This window comes from Thermobia domestica, chromosome 3 (assembly GCF_964235325.1).
Source record: "Thermobia domestica chromosome 3, izTheDome1.hap1.1, whole genome shotgun sequence".
Lineage (NCBI taxonomy): Eukaryota > Metazoa > Arthropoda > Insecta > Zygentoma > Lepismatidae > Thermobia > Thermobia domestica.
Window position 1 is genome coordinate 215,222,830 of NC_137456.1, and position 20,132 is coordinate 215,242,961.

At 35.1% G+C, this 20,132-nt stretch overlaps 1 protein-coding gene across 1 annotated transcript in view; it reads left to right on the plus strand.

The window, feature by feature from the left end:
• wol (Dolichyl-phosphate beta-glucosyltransferase wollknaeuel) overlaps positions 1 to 19,692 on the plus strand; it is a 70,601-nt gene extending 50,909 nt beyond the window's left edge. The window contains exons 7-8 of the mRNA XM_081752172.1: positions 7,474 to 7,559; positions 18,959 to 19,692. Of these exons, the coding sequence (XP_081608298.1) occupies positions 7,474 to 7,559; positions 18,959 to 19,071 (199 nt within the window). The 3' untranslated portion in view covers positions 19,072 to 19,692. The remainder of the gene's footprint in view (positions 1 to 7,473; positions 7,560 to 18,958) is intronic.
• Positions 19,693 to 20,132: the final 440 nt, after the last annotated feature.

Sequence of the window (20,132 nt, forward strand, 5' to 3'; positions counted from 1 at the left end):
TATAGGTTAAGTGATACCTTGTTTGATACATCGTGGAAAGCTAAACAGCTTAGTACAAATTTGTTTCGATTTCGGGCAAGCCTATTTCAAAATGGCCGCCGAAAATGGTTCCCTATTCAGATACAAAGCTCAGTGTTCAAATTGAGTGTTACGCGCCAATATCCCGCGAACTATGCATCAAACAAGAAATATGTTAAGAGTCAATATACAATATAGACGACCTAAAATATATGTTAAACACGAGGTTCTCCCGCCCCCCATTTTGGAGGGAGGGGTGTACGTGGAATTTTCAAATGGCAACCAAATCGCAACATAGGGCGAGTGATACCTTCTTTGATAGATCGTGAAATACCAAACAGCTTAATACAAAATTAGGACCTCGTGTTTGACCCATCTTTTAGGTCTGTCTGTATTGTACGTACATTGACTCGAAACATACTTATTATTTGATGCATAGTTCGCTGGATATTAGCTTGGAACACTCAGTTTGAACACTGCGCTTTGTATCTGAATGGGGAACCATTTTCAGCGACCATTTTGAAACAGGCTTGCCCGACATAAAAACAATTATTGTACTAAGCTGTTTGGTTTTGCACGATCTGTCAAACAACGTATCCCTCGACCTATATTCCCATTTGAAATTTTCAAGTTGGTCCCGGAGCCCGATTATGGGGGCCCTGGGAACACCGTGCCAACACCATTCCACGTTGCCTATGCCTTTTTCCTTTTTTATTTTATGTTTTATCCTTTTTTTCTCAGCCGTTTCTGATTTATAAGTACTAGAAATTTTATCTACAGGACCACTCATTTTATCATGTTTAACATACTCTTCAATACCATCAGCTTAACAGTGCTGATAACTTAACATAAAGTTGTATTTTTTCAAATGGCATTAAGTCAAGTTATTACATCTTAAATGTATATTCATGTCCAAGATTGTCACATGTGTATAAATATGTTCTTGTAGGAATATAATTTGATAACGAATTCGCCCGGTATTTCTTATAATGTTAGTGTGTGTGTAATCGGCAAAGACATGTATGTGACAAATGTCATGTCAAAAGAGCAGTAAATAAGAACAATAAAACGAAAATAAAACTTTCTTGTCCATTTAGTAACATTTTGTTTTACGCATCTAATTTATGTATTTATAATTCTTTTGCTATGAAATTTATCACAAATATACATTTCCCGGTTATACACATAGTATCAGTATTAAAAGTACTCTGCAAAATCATTATCAAATTATATTCTTACAAGAAGGCAGTTATAGATATACGACAATCATTTTGGACATGAGTGTATATGTAAAACGAAAATGAAAACTTAGAATTCCGTACTTTTTGTGAAGTATTGCAAACTATGACACTACAATGTCACAAACATCGAAAAATAATCTTTTTTGATAAAGTGCTTACATGACATGGACGGGGTAAGTACATTCAAAGTACATTAAGATGAAATCATATGACGTATTTCAAACAATTAGAAACAAAATTATAAAGAATTGACTTTTTTCAAAGACTTTATTTCGAGAAAATGTTTATGTAAGTATCACATCGAACTACGTACATAGTTTTCAATAGACATAAAGATCATAATGCCTTTTACAGCAATTTAATATCTCAAACCAGGCGGGAGATATGTAAAATATGGTAAAATTGTTATATTGCTTAAAATGGCGTATTTGTGGGAACTTTCTAAAAAAAAAAAAAAAAAAAAAAAAAAAGTGATTTACTTTGCTTCTATAGCATTACAACAGTTCTTTTTGGTAGGTGTAATTACAGTAAGCTCTCAGAATTACGCAATTTTGAGTAGTGTTACAAACTTTAACAGTTTTTACCATATCTCCAGAACGGTTTGAGATACCAAATTGCCAAAATGGCATTGTAATCTTCATATCTATTGAAAATTATCTATGTAATTGGACGAGATACTTATCTAAGCATTTTTCTTTTTCGAAATAAATGCTTTTGAAAAACGTCAAATTTTCAATCTCTTGTAATTTTGTTCATATTCATTCTACATCCGTCATATCATGATCATAGTATTAGATACTAAAGTACTTCGGATATACTTTGCCTCGCGTGTCTCATTCGCATTATTACTGCAGTAGAGGCAACCAAATTTTGAATGTTTGTGATAGTGTAGGGTCAACAATTTGCAATACTGCATGACAAATCTGGTATTGAAAGTTTTCCTTAACACGTAAATTTGAAATCTATAATAACCTGACGTAATGCCATTTGAAAAAATACTATTTTATATTGGCAACACTGTTAACCTTGTGGTATCGTATAATGTGCCAAATAATGTTCCCCCTGCCGATATTTGTATGGTACAAAATTTCAGCATTTTTTCTCTGTTTAAAAGTTACAAGGGCGTATCAAAATAAATGGTCCACCCTGTACAGCGAACTTGTAAAGTAGTCCGTTAAAAGAATAACGATCAAATTAATCAGTTTAAAATGTTATGAATTTTAAATTTAATCAAATAAATTCTTCAGGAATTAATTTTTAATTTATAATAGCTAAAAAATGCATAACAATATAAAAATTAATCCTTTACCATGTGAAATTAATAATTCTAATTTTTATGGTACTTTAATTTTACTGTTGATTAATTTCAGTTTTGTTTGAAAACAGTAACTTTTCATAATATTAAACTAATGTATTCATGCAATTAACTGTATCCATTAAATTTAACACTAATGTTCTTAACTTCAGACAATTCTTATTTCATAGTAGTGGAATTTGTCATTTTTAATTTTAATTTTAATAAATGAACTTTGAAGTTCCTTTTAATTTTAACTTTTACTTGTTTCTTACATTAATTTTAGATTTATCAGTTTTATTTTCAGAGGCTTAATTTTTAATTTTAATCCGTTGATATTCTTATTCATGTTTCCAACCATGTATATAATTAATTTACGCAGAAAATGCACTTCAAATAGGTATAGCATATTCTCTTGAATCCAATCTCTTGCTTCAACATTGGGAGGCGGGCAGATTTGAGGCTTATTCTGGGGGGACAACAATTTCATCTCACTTTCCTTTGTGGCAATCGGACATAAATCATGACATTTCTCTCCGAAAACACATTTCAAATCGGGAGCTCCCTCGTGGCTAAGCGGTTAGCGTACGCGCCTTTGGCGTGGGAGACCCGGGTTCGATTCCCGGCGGGAGCTCATGTGGTTCGGATTCCACGTTAATCAGTAGGTCCACGTCTCATATAGCCTCGCTGCTGAACGGGACGCTAAACTAAAATCAACTCAACTCAACATTTCAAATCGGATTACTGGAATAGGGGGCAGACTCCCCAGTGCCAAGATTGGGGGCATATGTACCCCTCACCCCCCGGGATTTGTGTCAGTGGCAATCAGTAAAATAATACTGCATTTATACAGACTCTTGTATTATCTAATGTAATGTTCAAGTACGTTTCTTCAAGGTGTACAGATGAAGATAGACAAGCTCAAGAAGCCCAGAAATTAAATAAAGATAAATAATGATTGGTTCACAATCTCGACAGTTTAATTACGTCTGTTCTCTGCCTTTAAAGTCTCCATATTCTTCAGTTATGTCGGTCACTTCATCAGAGGTATACTAAATAGATATAACACTATTCAGAAATTGACCATTATCATCAATGCGACATAGAACTCCAGTGGCTAAGTCAATCCGTTTGAGTTTATCATTTGTCGGAATCTCCTATAATACCTGGATATTGTAGGCTTTAAGTCGCGATCTTTTGTGTACAATGTCATGTACAGTAGAAGGTGGAATACGCAATTCTGCACTGGCTCTTCGAATAGATTACTGTAGGCTACATTCCCATCCTTCACGAACCACTTAAATTTTATTTTCAGTCACTGCTTCTTGCCGTTTCACTTCTTCGTCTACAGTGAAGCAGTTTCCAACATTGTTGATGCCATTTTAATATTATATGGTGCTCAGAAGAGCTCTGTCCTTATTCTTACTGAATCTTTTTTGCACAATGACGAGAGACTTAAATTCTATGTAAAACAACATGCACTTTCCGATGTACTGTGAATACTTTCATTTTAACCATATAGCAAGAGGCGGTTTGGTGGTACTAAATGAGAGACACCTGGGATTTTCAGAGAGGGCAAGTTGTGAGTGCACTGTTGATTGGATCAAGTGTATCCAAGACTGTCAGTAGGGGTAGCAGAATAACTTTTCCTGACCTATGTGTGTGTTGAAGTCATGGATCTGGCAGATCTTTAGTTGTTTCTTCCGGCTGTTCAAGCACGTCAGTGACTTCAAACAAAGAAGACACATTTCCGTTCATGTTTCCAGGCTATTGCAGACAATATTCTACAGATGTACAATCTCAGACCTACCAACTTCAATTAAGGCAGCAGTTAAATAGGCGCCATTCCTTGATGCCTGATGCGTACGTATAGTTTGAGTATTTTGAGACCAAATAGAACAAAGAAACACAAAACTTGACAGTCATGTGGGCAGTCTCGCCAAAATGGGCAGTGGATTTCATTTTTTGTTGTCAATAAAACAATAATGCTCCTTTCTTTACTGATTGGAGCTAGGAGTTCAGTGTTACTCTTCTTCTTTGGTCATCGCCATCTTAGAAAAACAAACAACTTCGAATATCCATGATCATTTTGTCTGGTTGTAATGTCACCACAGCTTTAGTTTATGTAATACAGTTATGGAAACAATTATACCAGCACAGACACGACTGGTTTGGGCAACTTGTATACTTTTATTTGCTCTGCAAGATAGTATCTGTCTTCTTTCTTTCCCTTCTCCCACTTATATGGGATCGACGTTTCTGATAAGTCCTTTCCAGAAACTCCTGTCCCTGAATTCTTCCCGTCCCTGTCCCTTTCTCCCTGAAGTCATTCCTAACCATGTTCATCCATTTCCTTCATGGTCTCCTTCTACTTCATTAGATGGCCATGTGCAGTCTTCTCTCTTGGATCGTCTTAAATATCTCTGCAACCTTGGTTTTCTCCTTACTCTCTCATTTCTCACTCTCTTGTCATTCCATACATCCAGCGCATAGCATTATCATTACAGTAACATTCATCTTTTTTCCATGTGCTTTCCTTATTGGCCATGTTCCTGCGCCATAAATCATTGCTGGCCTAACCATTTTTCTGTAAATCTTCCCCCTTATTCTTTACCGTGATTCGGCTGTCACACAGTGTAACGTTAATTCTGTCGTCAGCTACATTACATATTCCCTGATTCTAAATGTTTGTGCAATACGCAAGATTATCTAGAATAACTCAACACAGTTATGCACTTCAAATATATATTATTATCCTTCAATTTATATCACGTTCACCACATTAAAATATTATACATTCAGAGTACACAAGATGGTTTTTCGTTACATCTATATTCCTATAGCAATGACATTAAACAGGTAAACAAATCGTCATAGGAACGACAACAAGAAAAATCTCAATATAATACAAAATATTTAAATTATTTTTTTGTGTATTATCTTCTTCTTCTTCTTGATAGCTTGTGCCTTTTAAATAGCTCATTTTTCCCTAAATAAAAATGATACTTAAAAGTACATAAGAAATATATATTATCGTTGTAACAGAACGGTACATACTTGGCTCCAATTTCGCTATTTCTCTTGCATTCTGTTTGTTATTTCCATGTGTAAATCACCATTCTTGGCAACAAATGCGCGTAGATATTTAGAATTCCTCACCTCGTTCACCCTTTCTTCTTGTAGCCTTACTCCCTCATTTCCTTCTCCCTTACACTCGAGGTATTTAGTTTTCTTTCTATTAGTTTTAGGCCTCTATCTTCCAAAGACTAAGCCCAACTCTCTACATTCCTTTCAACCCTCTTCCCTGTTTGTATTGCATAGTTCAATACCATCGGCAAACATAAGCCAGGGATAATCACTCATATCTTGATTTGTAACATGCATGACAGTGTTAACTCAACACAGTTATGCACTTCAAATATATATTATTATCCTTCAATTTATATCACGTTCACCACATTAAAATATTATACATTCAGAGTACACAAGATGGTTTTTCGTTACATCTATATTCCTATAGCAACGACATTAAACAGGTAAACAAATCATCATAGCAACAACAACAAGAAAAATCTCAATATAATACAAAATATTTAAATTATTAAAGAGGTACAAGACTTAAGGCTGAGCGCAGGTCGAATACAACAGGGATTTGACATGTTAATCCTATACTACTTCTTACTTGGGTCGTAACTCCTGTATGTATATCATGGATTATCCTTACATATTTCTCTGGCATTCTTTTCTTCCTCAAACATCTCCATATTTCCTAACGTGGTACTCTGTCTTCCAAATCAATAAAGACTATATGCAAACCTTTTTGTTTTGTCCTGATCCTTTTCTATAATTTGCTTTAATATAAAAATTGCGTCTGTTCTCTTTCCTGGTATAAATCCAAATTGTTCTTTTCCTATTAATGTTTCCTCCCGTAATCGCCCACCCACAGTTTTCTTTCAAATCATCTTCGTATGTTACATTATTTTGATTCCTCTGTAGTTTCTATACTCCTGTACATCTCCTTTTTCCTTAAAAACGGATACAACAACAATATTCCTCCATTGACTTGGCATTTGTTTCCTGTTCATAAATTTTCTGCATCAAATTCCATATGAAATGCACACCTGATCCCAAACCCTTCCATACTTCTACTGGTAAGCCATCTAGGCCTATCGCTTTTTCCGCCTTCATTTTCTTTAATACTTTCTCTATATCTTCCGGGCTTATTTTTCATGTTGCTTGAAGATTTAAAGTTCCATCGCTGAAAACTCTCCTGGGATTTTCTTTATTTAAATGCTTTGGAAATAAGTGTCTTTGATGCTGTCTTCATCGGCAAACACCAATTCTTGGTCATCTTTCATTTGCCTAATATGCATAATATCCTTTGTTGCGTTGTCTCGAAGTTTTTGCTAATCCGTATAGTTTCTCCGCTCTGCCTGGTATTTCAAGTTCATCGTATATTTCACCTCAGGCTTGTGCTTGTGCTCCACTGCCCTCTTTGCTACCGTGACGCCTTAAAGCTACATTTATCCTCTTCTGTCCCAGAAGCATCCCATATTTGCTTTGCTTCTTTCTTCACGTTAATAGCTTCTTGCACTTCCTTGTTCCACCACCACGTCTCTTTTTCTGCAGAGGAACTCTTTCCTGAAGTTCGGTGTAATCCTACTGTACGCTTCACCACCTCTGTACATCCTTTTCTTTTGCAAGATAGTATCTATAAATAGTCTTAAGTGTGCTACTAAAGAAGTCTAGTAAGTGTAAGGGAATATCCTGAGAAATCAATGTTTTTTTTTTTTTTTTTTTTTTAAATAATAAGTGTTTTGTTTTTAGTTTTCGTTTTAAGAAATAAGTAGAATGCATCGTTATTAATTTTAGCTTTTTTTCTATTAGAGACTAATGATTTTTTTTTTCTTTTATGTGTAGGGCATTTGATGTAGAGTTACTGTACATTGCAGAACAATGTAGGATTCCTATTGATGAAGTAGCAGTCAACTGGACTGAAATTGAAGGTTAGTTTCATGTGTAAAACATTGTTCAATGGGATATGTATGTATAACAAAATTTGTTTAGGTCGTGTAAACATTCCCTGCCTGTTTAGAAGTATGTAAAGACTGTAAAGAAATTAATTCGATAATCGTACATTTGAGTAGACATGAGAAACTGGCGTGTTGTAACTTTTGCGAAATCTGGACAGAACCATTAATAAAATCAAAGTCTGTCACTCATTATAGTTATGTAGTTGTTGAGTAGCTCCAAGTGAACAATGACTTGTAAATTATGATTGATTAGCATTTTTTTTTAATTTTTTGTTTGTTGTTGTTGCCCTATAAGGAAACTTGATTTTTTAAATAACAGTTTCTAAAATTCCCTAATTGTGTTATTCCAATGATATCTCATTGGAAAGTTTATACACCATAGAGTCAGGGTATGTTTGTTTTAAGGCTTTCACAATCCCCTGCCGGTGCCAATTCTTTATTTTCTCTCTTTTACTTTTATTTCAGTTTATATCTCTCTTCTGTTCAGCTTTTATTCCTCAGTAGGTTAAGGTGAAGCACATTTTTGTAGCATGGTATCTAATACTTTAAACCATACCTTTTAATTCATTCTTTATTTATTTTATTATATTTTAATTATTATTATTATTATTTACAAAAATAGATAACTGTAAAAAAATAATACAATTAATACTTAAGATAAAATTTCTCTTTGCCATTTGCCATTCATTAAAATTTTTATCAGTTGCACTATTTTGGGCTGCTTCCTCTACCGTCACCTGAAAGTAAACTAAAAAGAATATACATTAATAATAAGATAGTGACAAAATATTGTAATGCTAAATAAATATTGTACACGTTTCTTCTGAGTGTTTTTTTTTTTTTTTTTTTGTCCTGTCTTATTATTTTTTATATTGTTATTATTTGTTTACTTCTTAAAGTCGCACGAAACATTCACATTTAAGACACACAATTAACATTGTGACACTAGCACTGACACTAAACACCAAACAAAAAGTAGCGTCGTTTTATTCTGGTTTTCGTTCGAGGATTTTTTTATTATTTGTGTACAGAATTCTGTATGTTAATTTTTTTAAATCTAATTTGTTTTCTCCTTCTCTTTTCAATTCTTCTATTGCACATGTTTTCCACTATATGCGTTGTCAATTCTTGGAACTTTTGTAACTTTATTTCATCCTGTTTGATGTTTTCCCATGTATCATTTTTGAATTCGTCTCTGATATTTATTATATCTTCCCAAGTTATGAAGTGCATACAGGACCACGTTACATGTTCGGATGTCTGGCTATTCCGCAGATACATGTCTGAACTACTTCTATTGTGATCCTATATAAATGTAACTTGAAAGAACCATGGCCAGAAAGTGTCTCCATGGTCTCCTTATTTACGCGTGGCATATCTTTCCTTATTTGTATCGTCGGTATTTATTATTTTAGTTTCTCTCATTTACTCGAGCTTTCCCATTCCTGTTGCTATTTCCTTTCAATAAATTTATCTAACTCTGTTTTGTTATTTGGAATTCGTCATAGTATTTCTAAAATTGTTATCATTTCATTGTTTTTCGTCCTCATTTTATAAATCTGTTGTAGTACCTGGAAATGTATTGGTTCTTCCTGAGTCAATACCTGTAGAGCCTCTGTTGACATGGTTTCTATTACATCCAGGGTTCTTATAAGTACCCCACTTTGTGCTCAATTTATTGTTTGTCTTAGTTTTATGTTCATAAAAAGTCTGTGGCACCAGACACTGGCACAATAGCTAAACACTGGCATGATCACTGTTTTGTTGTAAGTTTGCATTTCTCTTAGGGATTTGGTAGTCCCTGCGTGCTATTAGTAATCTGTGTGCTACTTTTTTGCTTTTATTCGTGGTCTCTTCTATGTTTTCCGTAGTTTAATTTTTCATCTATCCATACTCCCAGGTACTTAAACTCTTTAATTCTATCTATCTTTTTGTTTGATATCTTTTAAAAAGGACCTCTTTGAATTTTCTGTCCGAAAATTATATACTTCGTTTTTGCTCCATAAAGAGTTAAATTATTTGTTGAACGCCATTTTTGTAGCTTTTCTAATATTATCTTTCCCTTTCTTTCTACTTCGTGTTTTGAAGATGTCAACAAGACTATCGCTATGTCATCAGCATATCCAACAACTCCTTCTGTCAATTGAGACATTTCAGACGTGGATCCCACAATGTAGGGCCAGATGTGGATCCTCGTGAGCATTCTTTCGTACTATATGTAGTTATATTTTTATTTGGTGCTATATATGTTGTGTTCCTGGCGGTACAGTAGTCCATCATTAATTCATACAGGAACTTTGGTATCCCCGTTTCTTTAAATTGCTTGAATAGTGATAGCTACCATAGGTTATCGAAGGCCCCACTTACGTCTACGTATATTACTACCTGATTTTCTCCCTTCAGTTAGTTCCAATAGTCTCCTTATTGCAGTCTCAGTACTTCTTCTTTTCTGAAAACCATGTTGTAGTCAATCATTTTCTGTTTTTCTGTATTTGTTTAATCTTTGTACGATTACTCTCTCGAAGAGTTTGCCAATTGTATTTGGGAGACAAATTGGTGTGTACGCTTTTGGATCGTCATTCTTTTTGATTATGACTAAATTGGCTTCCTTTCAGTTTTTAGGTACCCTCAGGATATGTGTATGGCTATTTCTTAGATGTTATATGTTTTTTTTTCTTTTTTTCTTTTTTAAATACACAAACTTCTAAATATAACCTTCTGGGAAGATTTTCGTTAATTCCCTAATTATTGTATAGACACGGGTCTTACGACGTGTGAAAGATAACTAAATACAGCTTCATAAATGGACACACCGTATTTATCATCGTCATGTAGATCAAATAATATAGTAAAATAGTGCTTTGCTCTATTTCTTTCCTTCCGCCACGACATTAAAAGGATGTGAGTTCTTAGTTCTACTCTATGTGTTAAAGGTATCGAGAAGTTAATACTGTAATGCTGTGACTCCATAATTGTTTGATTCAAAATTTTACTTCCTCGTCAACGGAATTTATTTACTTGTAGCATCAGTAGTAACATTCACAACAGTATTCTGAACTTAATGGATTTTGTTGAATTTTGTGCTAACACACTTTGTAGCATATGAAAACTTATATTGATTAATGGGTGTTTAATTAGGACGTCAGCAGTAAAGGTATTTGTCCCTGTCATGATAAAGCCAATCGCCGACTCTGTACATTAAAAATAAAAACTAAAAAAACTCATAAAAAAGTGAAGTTCAAGTATATATTCGTCGAACTAAGATGTTAATACAAAGCAAAACAAATGAATCTAAAATTCAAATAGGAAACTGAAAGGGTGAAAAGAATAAATAACAAAATATAAAATAAATAACTACAAAAAGTCAAAATAACAATAATAGTAACACAAGAGAAAAAAGGTTAAAAATAAACCTCATAGCACATTAACTATTACAGTCTTATAAATAAATGTGAGAATACAGCTACTAGAAATAACATTACCCCCTAATACCTGATTAAGATTTTTAAGTAGTCTTAAACTTCCTCTGAGGTCTGAGTATTCTGGATGTTCTACAAGAATGTGCCGAATACTCAGTGAAGAGATACAGCTCAAACAGTTAGCGCCACGGAGGTATGCTAAGAGAGGAAATGTCTATTTAGTATCCCATACGCATTGTCAGGAATATTTCAGCACAGAGGCTATTATGCAACAACGTCTGTCAGTTACTCAAGGAGAAAACAGGTACCAAGATCAGAACACTGGAGAGAGTGCACCAGCACCATTGCAGCACATGCCAATACGGTGTTCTTGGCTATTATGTCGGCACGCTCATTTCCCCGAATGCCGACATGTCTCGGCATCCAGCAGACAACAACAACACAGTTCTTTCTGTTGCTGTAGCTGATGGCAACTCTCAAGAATGTTTTAGAGTAGTAGGTGTTTAATAAAGACATTCTGCTGGCTTATGATAATGGTCCGTGAGTCAGTGAAGATAATCACATGATGCTGCGAAAGCTGAATTGCGTGATCGATAGCAAGCTTAACTGTCGTAATTCAGGAACAGAATTTTCACTTTCCTAACTGTTCAAATAAAACACATTGAAATTGGGGTATTGTTCCAACCACACTCCAACTCTTGCCGGAGTTCCTGTTGTGTGTGTGACAACCCTGGTAGAGTCAACGGCCGTGGTCGGAGGGCACAAACATGTAACCTACAGAGATAGGCGTACAAATTCGTCTTCGATGAGACATACCTTGGGCGTGTAGCTCGCAGATGTACCGCTCGTAAATATGGACATCACGAAACTGAAAGCTGCAGGAGTGGTCACAAACGCAACACACATGGCCTGTATAATTTCTGAGAAGTTTTTCACGATTATAAGCTAACAGTTCTGCATAAAGAGTAACAGCAAGACTAATACAGAAAGCGCCAGAAGCTAGCTGAACGCTCAGATGATGAATAGTGTTTCACGGCTAAGTTCCCTCGTACTCGCACCTGGCTAATTGTTCACAGCTTCTAACACATTCGTCCATACGCGACGATGTCGACGAGCATCAACATGGGCAGATAGTACAGTCCCTGTTTCACACTCGCGCAGATAAATTGTTGCAAACATTCTGTTTGATTGTGTAGCGTCTATTAGGAAAACGCAGTGCCACCTCTACACTTTCTAGACTCCCATATCTAAGCTGATTTTCGATATCTACCTCTTCGAACGTACTGTTTCCACAATTTCTGGCCGTCACTAACTCTGCCAATATGCCCGATATCCATGAACGTATAGTGTTTATGGAACATTATTGCTTATTTCGGTGTACGTTTGGTACATTAATTAAGTTAAACCCTATGTATGTAAATTAGTGTGTATGCGCGCAGATAAATTGTTGCAAGTTTGAGTACATAAAACTATATATCCGTCGTTCTGAAAGAAAATTATTTGAACAATTGAAATAGAACTCAGAAAAACGACATAATAATGACATGCATAAAATGAAACTTTCCAGTAATAACTATTAAGAGTCTTCATCCCGGCGAAATTAAAATACCGCTAATTTTACAGAAATTATGTGATATCTTCAAATAGATAAAAGATAATCGAAATGTGGAAACAAGAGCGCCCTAGACAATATTATTTTACATGAGAAACCGTTATAACGACTCACTTATCTGCTTTCGATTTCGAGCCATTTTGAAAATCGGCATTTATTTTCGCGTTTCTAAACAGCTGAAAACGGAAAGCCACTAGGTGACTTGTGATAACGGTACCTCACGCAAAATAATATTGTCTAGGGCGCTCTTGTTCCATATTTCGATTATCTTTTATGTATTTGAAGATATCACATTATTACTGTAAAATTAGCGGTATTTTAATTTCGCCGGGATGAAGACTTAATAATGTAGAACCAGGGCAAAGTTAAATTGCCAATCTTTTATTACAAAAGGAAATTTCCGAGCAGCTCAGGTGATGCATTTCTTCAAATACGTATATATTCAGCTGATTTCCACATTTAAGTTCTTTGGACAGTCAATGCTGACTCCATATTACGCTCTACTAGAGCTTATATGTGAATTTTACAAGGAGCATCCCGAAAGTTTTTAGATACTAAAATTCAAATAGTGTTGCCGTACTGAAATGTATCACTTTAAAAGCATGTGCTTTCTAGTGGTGAAAGGTATAACTGAAAGGCTATAGCTTTGTTTGAAAATTAGAGGGCTGGAAGTGTAGGTTAGTTTGAACCCATTAGTCGGTAACAATAGAGCTCAAATGCTATGATTTGCATGCATTAAACTTTTAACTACGGTTTAACGCAAGAGTAGTGCCATGATTGATTAGAAAAGTGTTTCGGGACCTCTCAAATGCAGACGCAAATTTTAAAAATTGATTTGCGGAATTTAAATGCGGCCGACAAAGCCTGACAAATGAGTATAGCTCTGTGTGCTTTACCACCGCAGTTACGGATAAAAATGTCAGAGCAGTAAGAAATCTTGTAAAAGAGGATCGCTATATCACAGATAAGAAAAATCAATCAACCGTGAAGATTAGATCAACTGCAACCCAGTCCATAATAAAAGATTTTCTCGGTTGCTAATAAAACTGTAACTGATCAAAGCAGTATCTATATTTTAAGATTATATATTTGTGTTACAGTTTCGGCTATGTAACATAGCCTTCCTCAGGCACATTATGAGAGCAATATCCAGTTTTGACAGTTTATATACAATTTGAATGCAAGACACGCCCATTTTCTCTTTACAAAACGTAAACTTTTAATTGGCTCTAAAAAGTAAATTTTTAATTAGTGTAGTCACTTTCTCTTTTTAGGCACCTGCTATGAAACTCTTAATTAGGTGTTTATCACTTACACTTTCTATTCGCTATTGCCCATCTGTTGTTCTCCATAGTACACCTGCTCCCACAGCTCGTGTTGATCCTTTTAATTCTTTCTTTCTATTTTGTCTACCATCTCTTCCCATAATTCATGTATTACAAGTCCATTGGACCAATTCATCAACTTCTCCTTCCCATATTTCTTAATCCACTGGGCTTCTTTCCACTTTCTTATCACACTCCTTTTCTACTTTCTAATCCTTTTAGTCCTTCCCAATCTATCTCATGTCCCGTTTCTTTAATGTGTTTATATATTGTGTTGTTCTCTCTTTTTAGTCTAGCATCATCCTTATGTTGTTTTATCCTTTGTTCTAATCTCTTTCCTGTTTCCCCTACGTACTTCATATCGCACTCTTTACAATTAACCTGGTACACTACTCCTTCCTCTTCTGATCTTATTTCCTTTTCTTTCTTCTTTCTTTTCTCTCTCACTAAGTCTGTTATCCTCTTTCCTCCTTTCCTGTAGATTTTAATCGCTTCCTTCCTCAACAGGTTATTCAGGATCTCCGTTTTCTCGCCTAAACTTTCAATACCAAACCATCCTTTTCCTTCTCTGTCTGCTTTTTCCTCTCTTTCTTCTAAATCTCTTTTAGAAGAGAAGATTTAGAAGAAAGAAAAAGAGACCACCACAATTTGGATACTGTACCGTCCTTAACGAGTTTGATATTGTAAATATTCTTTTAATATGTAGGTTTGAAATACGTAATAAACTGACAAAGTGCTATTTGCAAAAATAAAAATTTGTGTTGGGTTCGCAATGCTGTTAATCTGGTGGTATTGCAAAGTATGTTAAACAATGTTTCTTTGCCGATATTTGCGAGGTACAAAATTTCAGTGTTTTTTCTCTAGTAGTTTAACAATTACATGAGCATATCAAGATAAATGGTCCACTCTGTACATAGATATTTAGATGCAGCACATAATAGCTTCTATGTGATTTCTTGACATGGTTGCGATATATCCCATATTTTTCAAGCTAGAGAATTTTAAAACTCTGAAAAGAGGCATTTTTGGACCCATATTTGTTAGAACTTTTTTTTTTTTTTCATTTGAGATAAGAAGTGACCTCCCAGATTTTGGCGGCGGTATTTTTCCGTGTAACAATAATAATAATAATAATAATAATAATAATAATAATAATAATAATAATAATAATAATAATAATAATAATAATAATAATAATAAACACTAACGGGCCAAAAGTCATGGGATAACGATAGGGAATTTGTTGACAGCGTAGAAACATAGCGGAAAACTGGTCAGTACTGTTATTGGGACTTTTGTGAGTGCAATGCAAGGTCTTGTATTGTAGCGATGGTAGTACCCCGACGGAAATTATCAGAGTTCGTGCTAGATGAATGGAGTATATGATTTGGGAAGTCGTCTCGACATTGAAAATTTCTCGTTAGAAATCGCGACCCAGTGTAAAAGATAAACACCTCCAATGTAAGTAAAGCATTGGAGGTATTTATCAACATATCAGGAAGAACACAGTGGCCACCCACATGTTCTGAATTACCGCAACCAGTGACGTCTGGGCAAACTTATCCGGGGAAACAAGCAAACAACAGTGGGTAGAAATGAGAGTATGAATCAGTTCATGTCTCAGCAACGTGTCTCAGTGGGTCAGTGCAGCACAATTTGATATCCATGGGATATCACAGCTGCAGACCAACACGAGTTCTGCTACTAACGCTGACCATCGGCAGTTGCGACTCAGTGAGTTCGGGAACATGTGGATTCTGCTTTCGATTACTGGCAACGTGTAGGCGGTTAGATGAGCCACGTTTCTAGCTGATACACACTAATAGTAGGGTCTGGGTATTACGCAGACCTCATGAAGCCATGGACCGAAGTTGTCAGCAAGGCACTCACTAAGCTGCTGGTATTTACATGGCATGGCGTGTCCTCTGATCCATTTAAACCAGCCGTTCACCGGTCATCGCGATATTCAGCTGCTTGGTGGCCCATTAGTAACTTCTTAAACTTCTCCAGTTGTGGAACTTTCCAGAATGACAACGCGAAATGTCACCGGACCGCAATCGTGTCCGACTGGTTTGAGGAACATTCTGGCTACTCTTAACACATGCATGAACCTTATCGAATACATACGGGATATCCTCGAATGGGTCATTCGTGTCAGGATCCTCCACCTGTGATAATATGCACGGCAATCGAGGCAGCGATGTGTCGCATCCCCACCAATTCAAGTTGGTGCATTTTCCATGCTCGAGGAGTTCCTGTACATAATTATGTAGGTATCCTATGACTTTTGGCATTTGGGTGTATATAAAATATTGATTGAAGAAGTCATCGTCATAAGTATTCTGCCATTATTGACAGGTCACTTGCCGCAGCTGAGAAGCTTCAATGCTCCACGTCCTGCGCTTACCTCTTCGTCTTCATACATGACTTTTCTTCTTTTATATCGTTCGTTAATGTAGCCTCCTTCTCACCCTCCCTTTCTTTCCACCATATCCTCTAGCACTTTCCTCATGATGCAATTTCTTCTTAAGCAATGTCTAACCAGTTTCTCTTCCTCTTCTCAATAATATCTAAAAGTGTTCTTTTCTCCCCCGTCATTTCTAACCCCTCTCATTCGTTTTCCGTTTGACCCAAATGATTTTTTCCGTTTGACCCAAATGATTTTTTCCGTTTGACCCAAATGATTTTTTCCGTTTGACCCAAATGATTTTTTCCGTTGTTCTCCATCCTCACATTTCGAAAAAATCCAGTCTTTTTTTTTATCTCCTTTGCATAATGTTCATGTTCCCGCCCCATGCAGTACAACACTCCGCATGAAACATTTTATGAGTCTTTTACTCAGCTCTTTATTGAAGGTCGCACAGTACAGACTTTTCTCTTCCTAAAGGCTTCTTTCACCATTCCTATCCTTAATTTTATGTCACGTTCGCACTTCATGTCATTACTAAGAATACTACCCAGGTGTCGAAACCTATTCACTTGTTCTATTTTCTCCCCTCCCACTTTTATATTTGACACAGATCTCTTCGTTCCAGTCATCAGGGCTTTTGTCTTTTTAATATTTATTTTCATCCCATATTCTTCAGAGCTCTTCCTAAGTTTTCTAAAATCCTATTTATTTTCTTTTCAGATTCTGCAACAAGCGCCATATCATCTGCAAATCGTATATATATCTAATTATTCTATTACCTACCGAAATGCTGTCTTCATCATGTAGGCTCTTTTTCACTCTCTCCTCTAGATAAATAATATTGGCAAGAGACAGCATCCTTGTCGAACTCCCCTTCCAATTGTACTCTCCTCTGTCGGTTCCTCTCCTATCCTAACACTTATTTATTAATTCGTATATAAGTTTCGTGTGAGTCTTCGATCTTTCCATTCCAACCCAATTTTCTTTTGAGCACCCAACATCAATTCCCAATTCACGCGGTCAAAAGCCTTTTCTAGATCAATAAATACAACACACACCGCTTTTCCTTTTTCTATAAAGCTTTCACCGATCGCCCGTAATAATTCAGTTGCACCTCTTGTGCCCTTACCTCTCCTGAACCCGAACTGTTTGTCCTCAGCCTTTTCATTTGTTCTTCCATAAGACCTTCTGTTCAAAATTGGAAGCAAGATTTTAGCTGCGTGAAATATGAGAGTAATAATTCTATAAACCTCACATCTCTTTGGGTTCGATTTCGTAGCCATCGGTATTATGATCGTCTTCAGGAAGTCTTTAGGCCACTCTTCTGTTTCATATATTTAATTGCAAAGTCGGAACTTTTCTACCATATTTTTGATGAATTTGATTGGTACATTATCCATCCCGGATGCCTTTCCGTTCCTAATCCCGGATATAGCCTTTTCAAACTTATACATAAGAATACACTTTATCGTCTTCGCCTACTTCATTTTCTACTTCAACATTTAGGTCACACGGTCTATCCCTTCTCTCATTTAAGTTTTCAACGTATTCTTTCCACCTTCCTATGACTTAACTTCTCTCGCTAACTACCTTCCCATTCTTATTTCCTACTGCCTTGTTTTCTCCTTGTTTCCTCCGAAATTACATATTTCACTTCCTTGTACATTTCCTCATATTTCCCAACTCTTGATTGAAGAAGTAGACATTATCCTTTTGCTCTTTCCTATCAAAGATTAACGTATTTTAAAACTTTCTTTTTTGAAAACGTGAATGCATTAAATTGTTTTAAACATGGACTAGAGTAAGCAACTTTGTGTCTAATTAAGCCGTTATTACATGACACTATATGCCATAAGTTTTCTTTACATTTGTAAGCTATTTTCTAGCTATATTGAAATATATGTTAAAAAAAAAAAAATCACATGTAGAATATATGTGGTCTCATTTTAGATTTAGATTTAGATTTTGATGATTCTTGGAATTTCTGCATTTAGAAGCTTTCTGTTTTTCTCTAGAACCTTGTTCACAAAGGATAAAGTAGGAGTGAAAGAAATAAAAACATCAAGGAATCCGATTTCAGGTCCTTCGAGGAATTAAATATATGTATTAACTGAAGAAGTTTATTTGGAACTAAAAGTGAAACTAAAAGACTGATCTTTAAAAATTTATCTTAAAACAGCCAAAATTTAACACAGAAAAGTGATGATAAAATTGCAGGTGGAAGACAATGATTAGAAATGCATCGAGCATTGGCACATAGAAATATGAACATGAGTTGTCAACTTTCACTTGCTGTCAAAAATAGAACACACAGTTTGAGCTAGCGATTCCACAGCTAACGACACCATCATTTGACTAGTGGATTGCAACAATACACAGAATGGCTCTTCCCCGGTGCGTGCAGTTCTTTTTATTTCTTTCGCTCAAGTTTTTACTCTTTATGAACAAGGTTCTAGAAGAGTGTCAAAAGTCTGAAAGTGCAAGGATTATTCAGGAATCAGAAGTTGAAGTAGAGGGAAATTATTGGTAATATTCCTAAGCATGTTTGTAGACTGTCTGACGGCTACACAAGCTTTAACTTTACAATGCTGATTTTATTTTTCCAGGTTCTAAAATAGTACCTGTTTGGAGTTGGCTGCAAATGGGGAAAGATCTATTTCTTATTTGGTTACGGTATTCAATTGGCGCTTGGAAACTGACTAAAAAACACTCAAAGTAAAATATAAAATTCGTATCAATCCATTCTAAACTTAAAAAAGATTTTTAAAAAAGGATATTGTAAAATGTGATGTTCTGACAGCGGACCAACGTGCAAAGTTAGTTCTTAATATGACAGTGCTTTCTTCGTTCAGGACAGATAAAATATATGTTGTTTTGTATTTTGAAGCTCCTTTTCGTATACTATATATATGTGTATTGCATTTTTCTTTCATTTCTTTTGTTACAATGTGGTATACAAGCGAGAGTAAATAATAATACAAGTATTTTTATAAAATCATCTCATTGAGTAACTAAAAGTATTAAATAGAAGAATTATATTTGAAAGGCAGATAATGTTGCTGTTAATTTTAATCGTTTACTTCAGACAGAAGACAGGAGACTACATGTGCGATTGAGTTTATAGTTCATACATTTATTTATTTGCTATATTTGTTTCTTTCATATAGATAGTTATGTATTTCCTAATTTCAGTTATTAAGAATTTAAAGAGATCAATCTGTTAACATATATTGCAAAGTATATATTTTCGAAAATTTGGTCGTGTTATTGAATTATGAAACTTATGCAACAGTTGAAGGTAATTCGAGAGGTGAACTTTTGACTGAAATGACTTCACGAATATATATATATATATATATATATATATATATATATATATATATATATATAATATAAAATTATGCACGAAGAAAGTACGAAAACTTCCTGATGGTTATTGATAACCACGCACCTTTGGCACGGGAGATCCGGGTTCGACTCTCAGTAAGAGCACATATGGTTCGGGTCTCAGGTTAAGCCGAGTCAAGTCTCATATCTCATATAACCTCGATGCTAAACGGAACTGTAAACTCCAAATCAACCGACCAACCAACAAATAAAGTACTTGAGTTTGGTTTTATTTTTTAATCAACAGTATAACCATCTAGTAGTCATGTCGTTAATATTGAGAAATTAGAGTATATTAAATATTTGTATTTATATGCAATATGATTCTTTTTCGTACAAAAGGGACTTAAACTATTGTAAGAAAAGTTTACAATTCGAAATAGGATGTTGCAT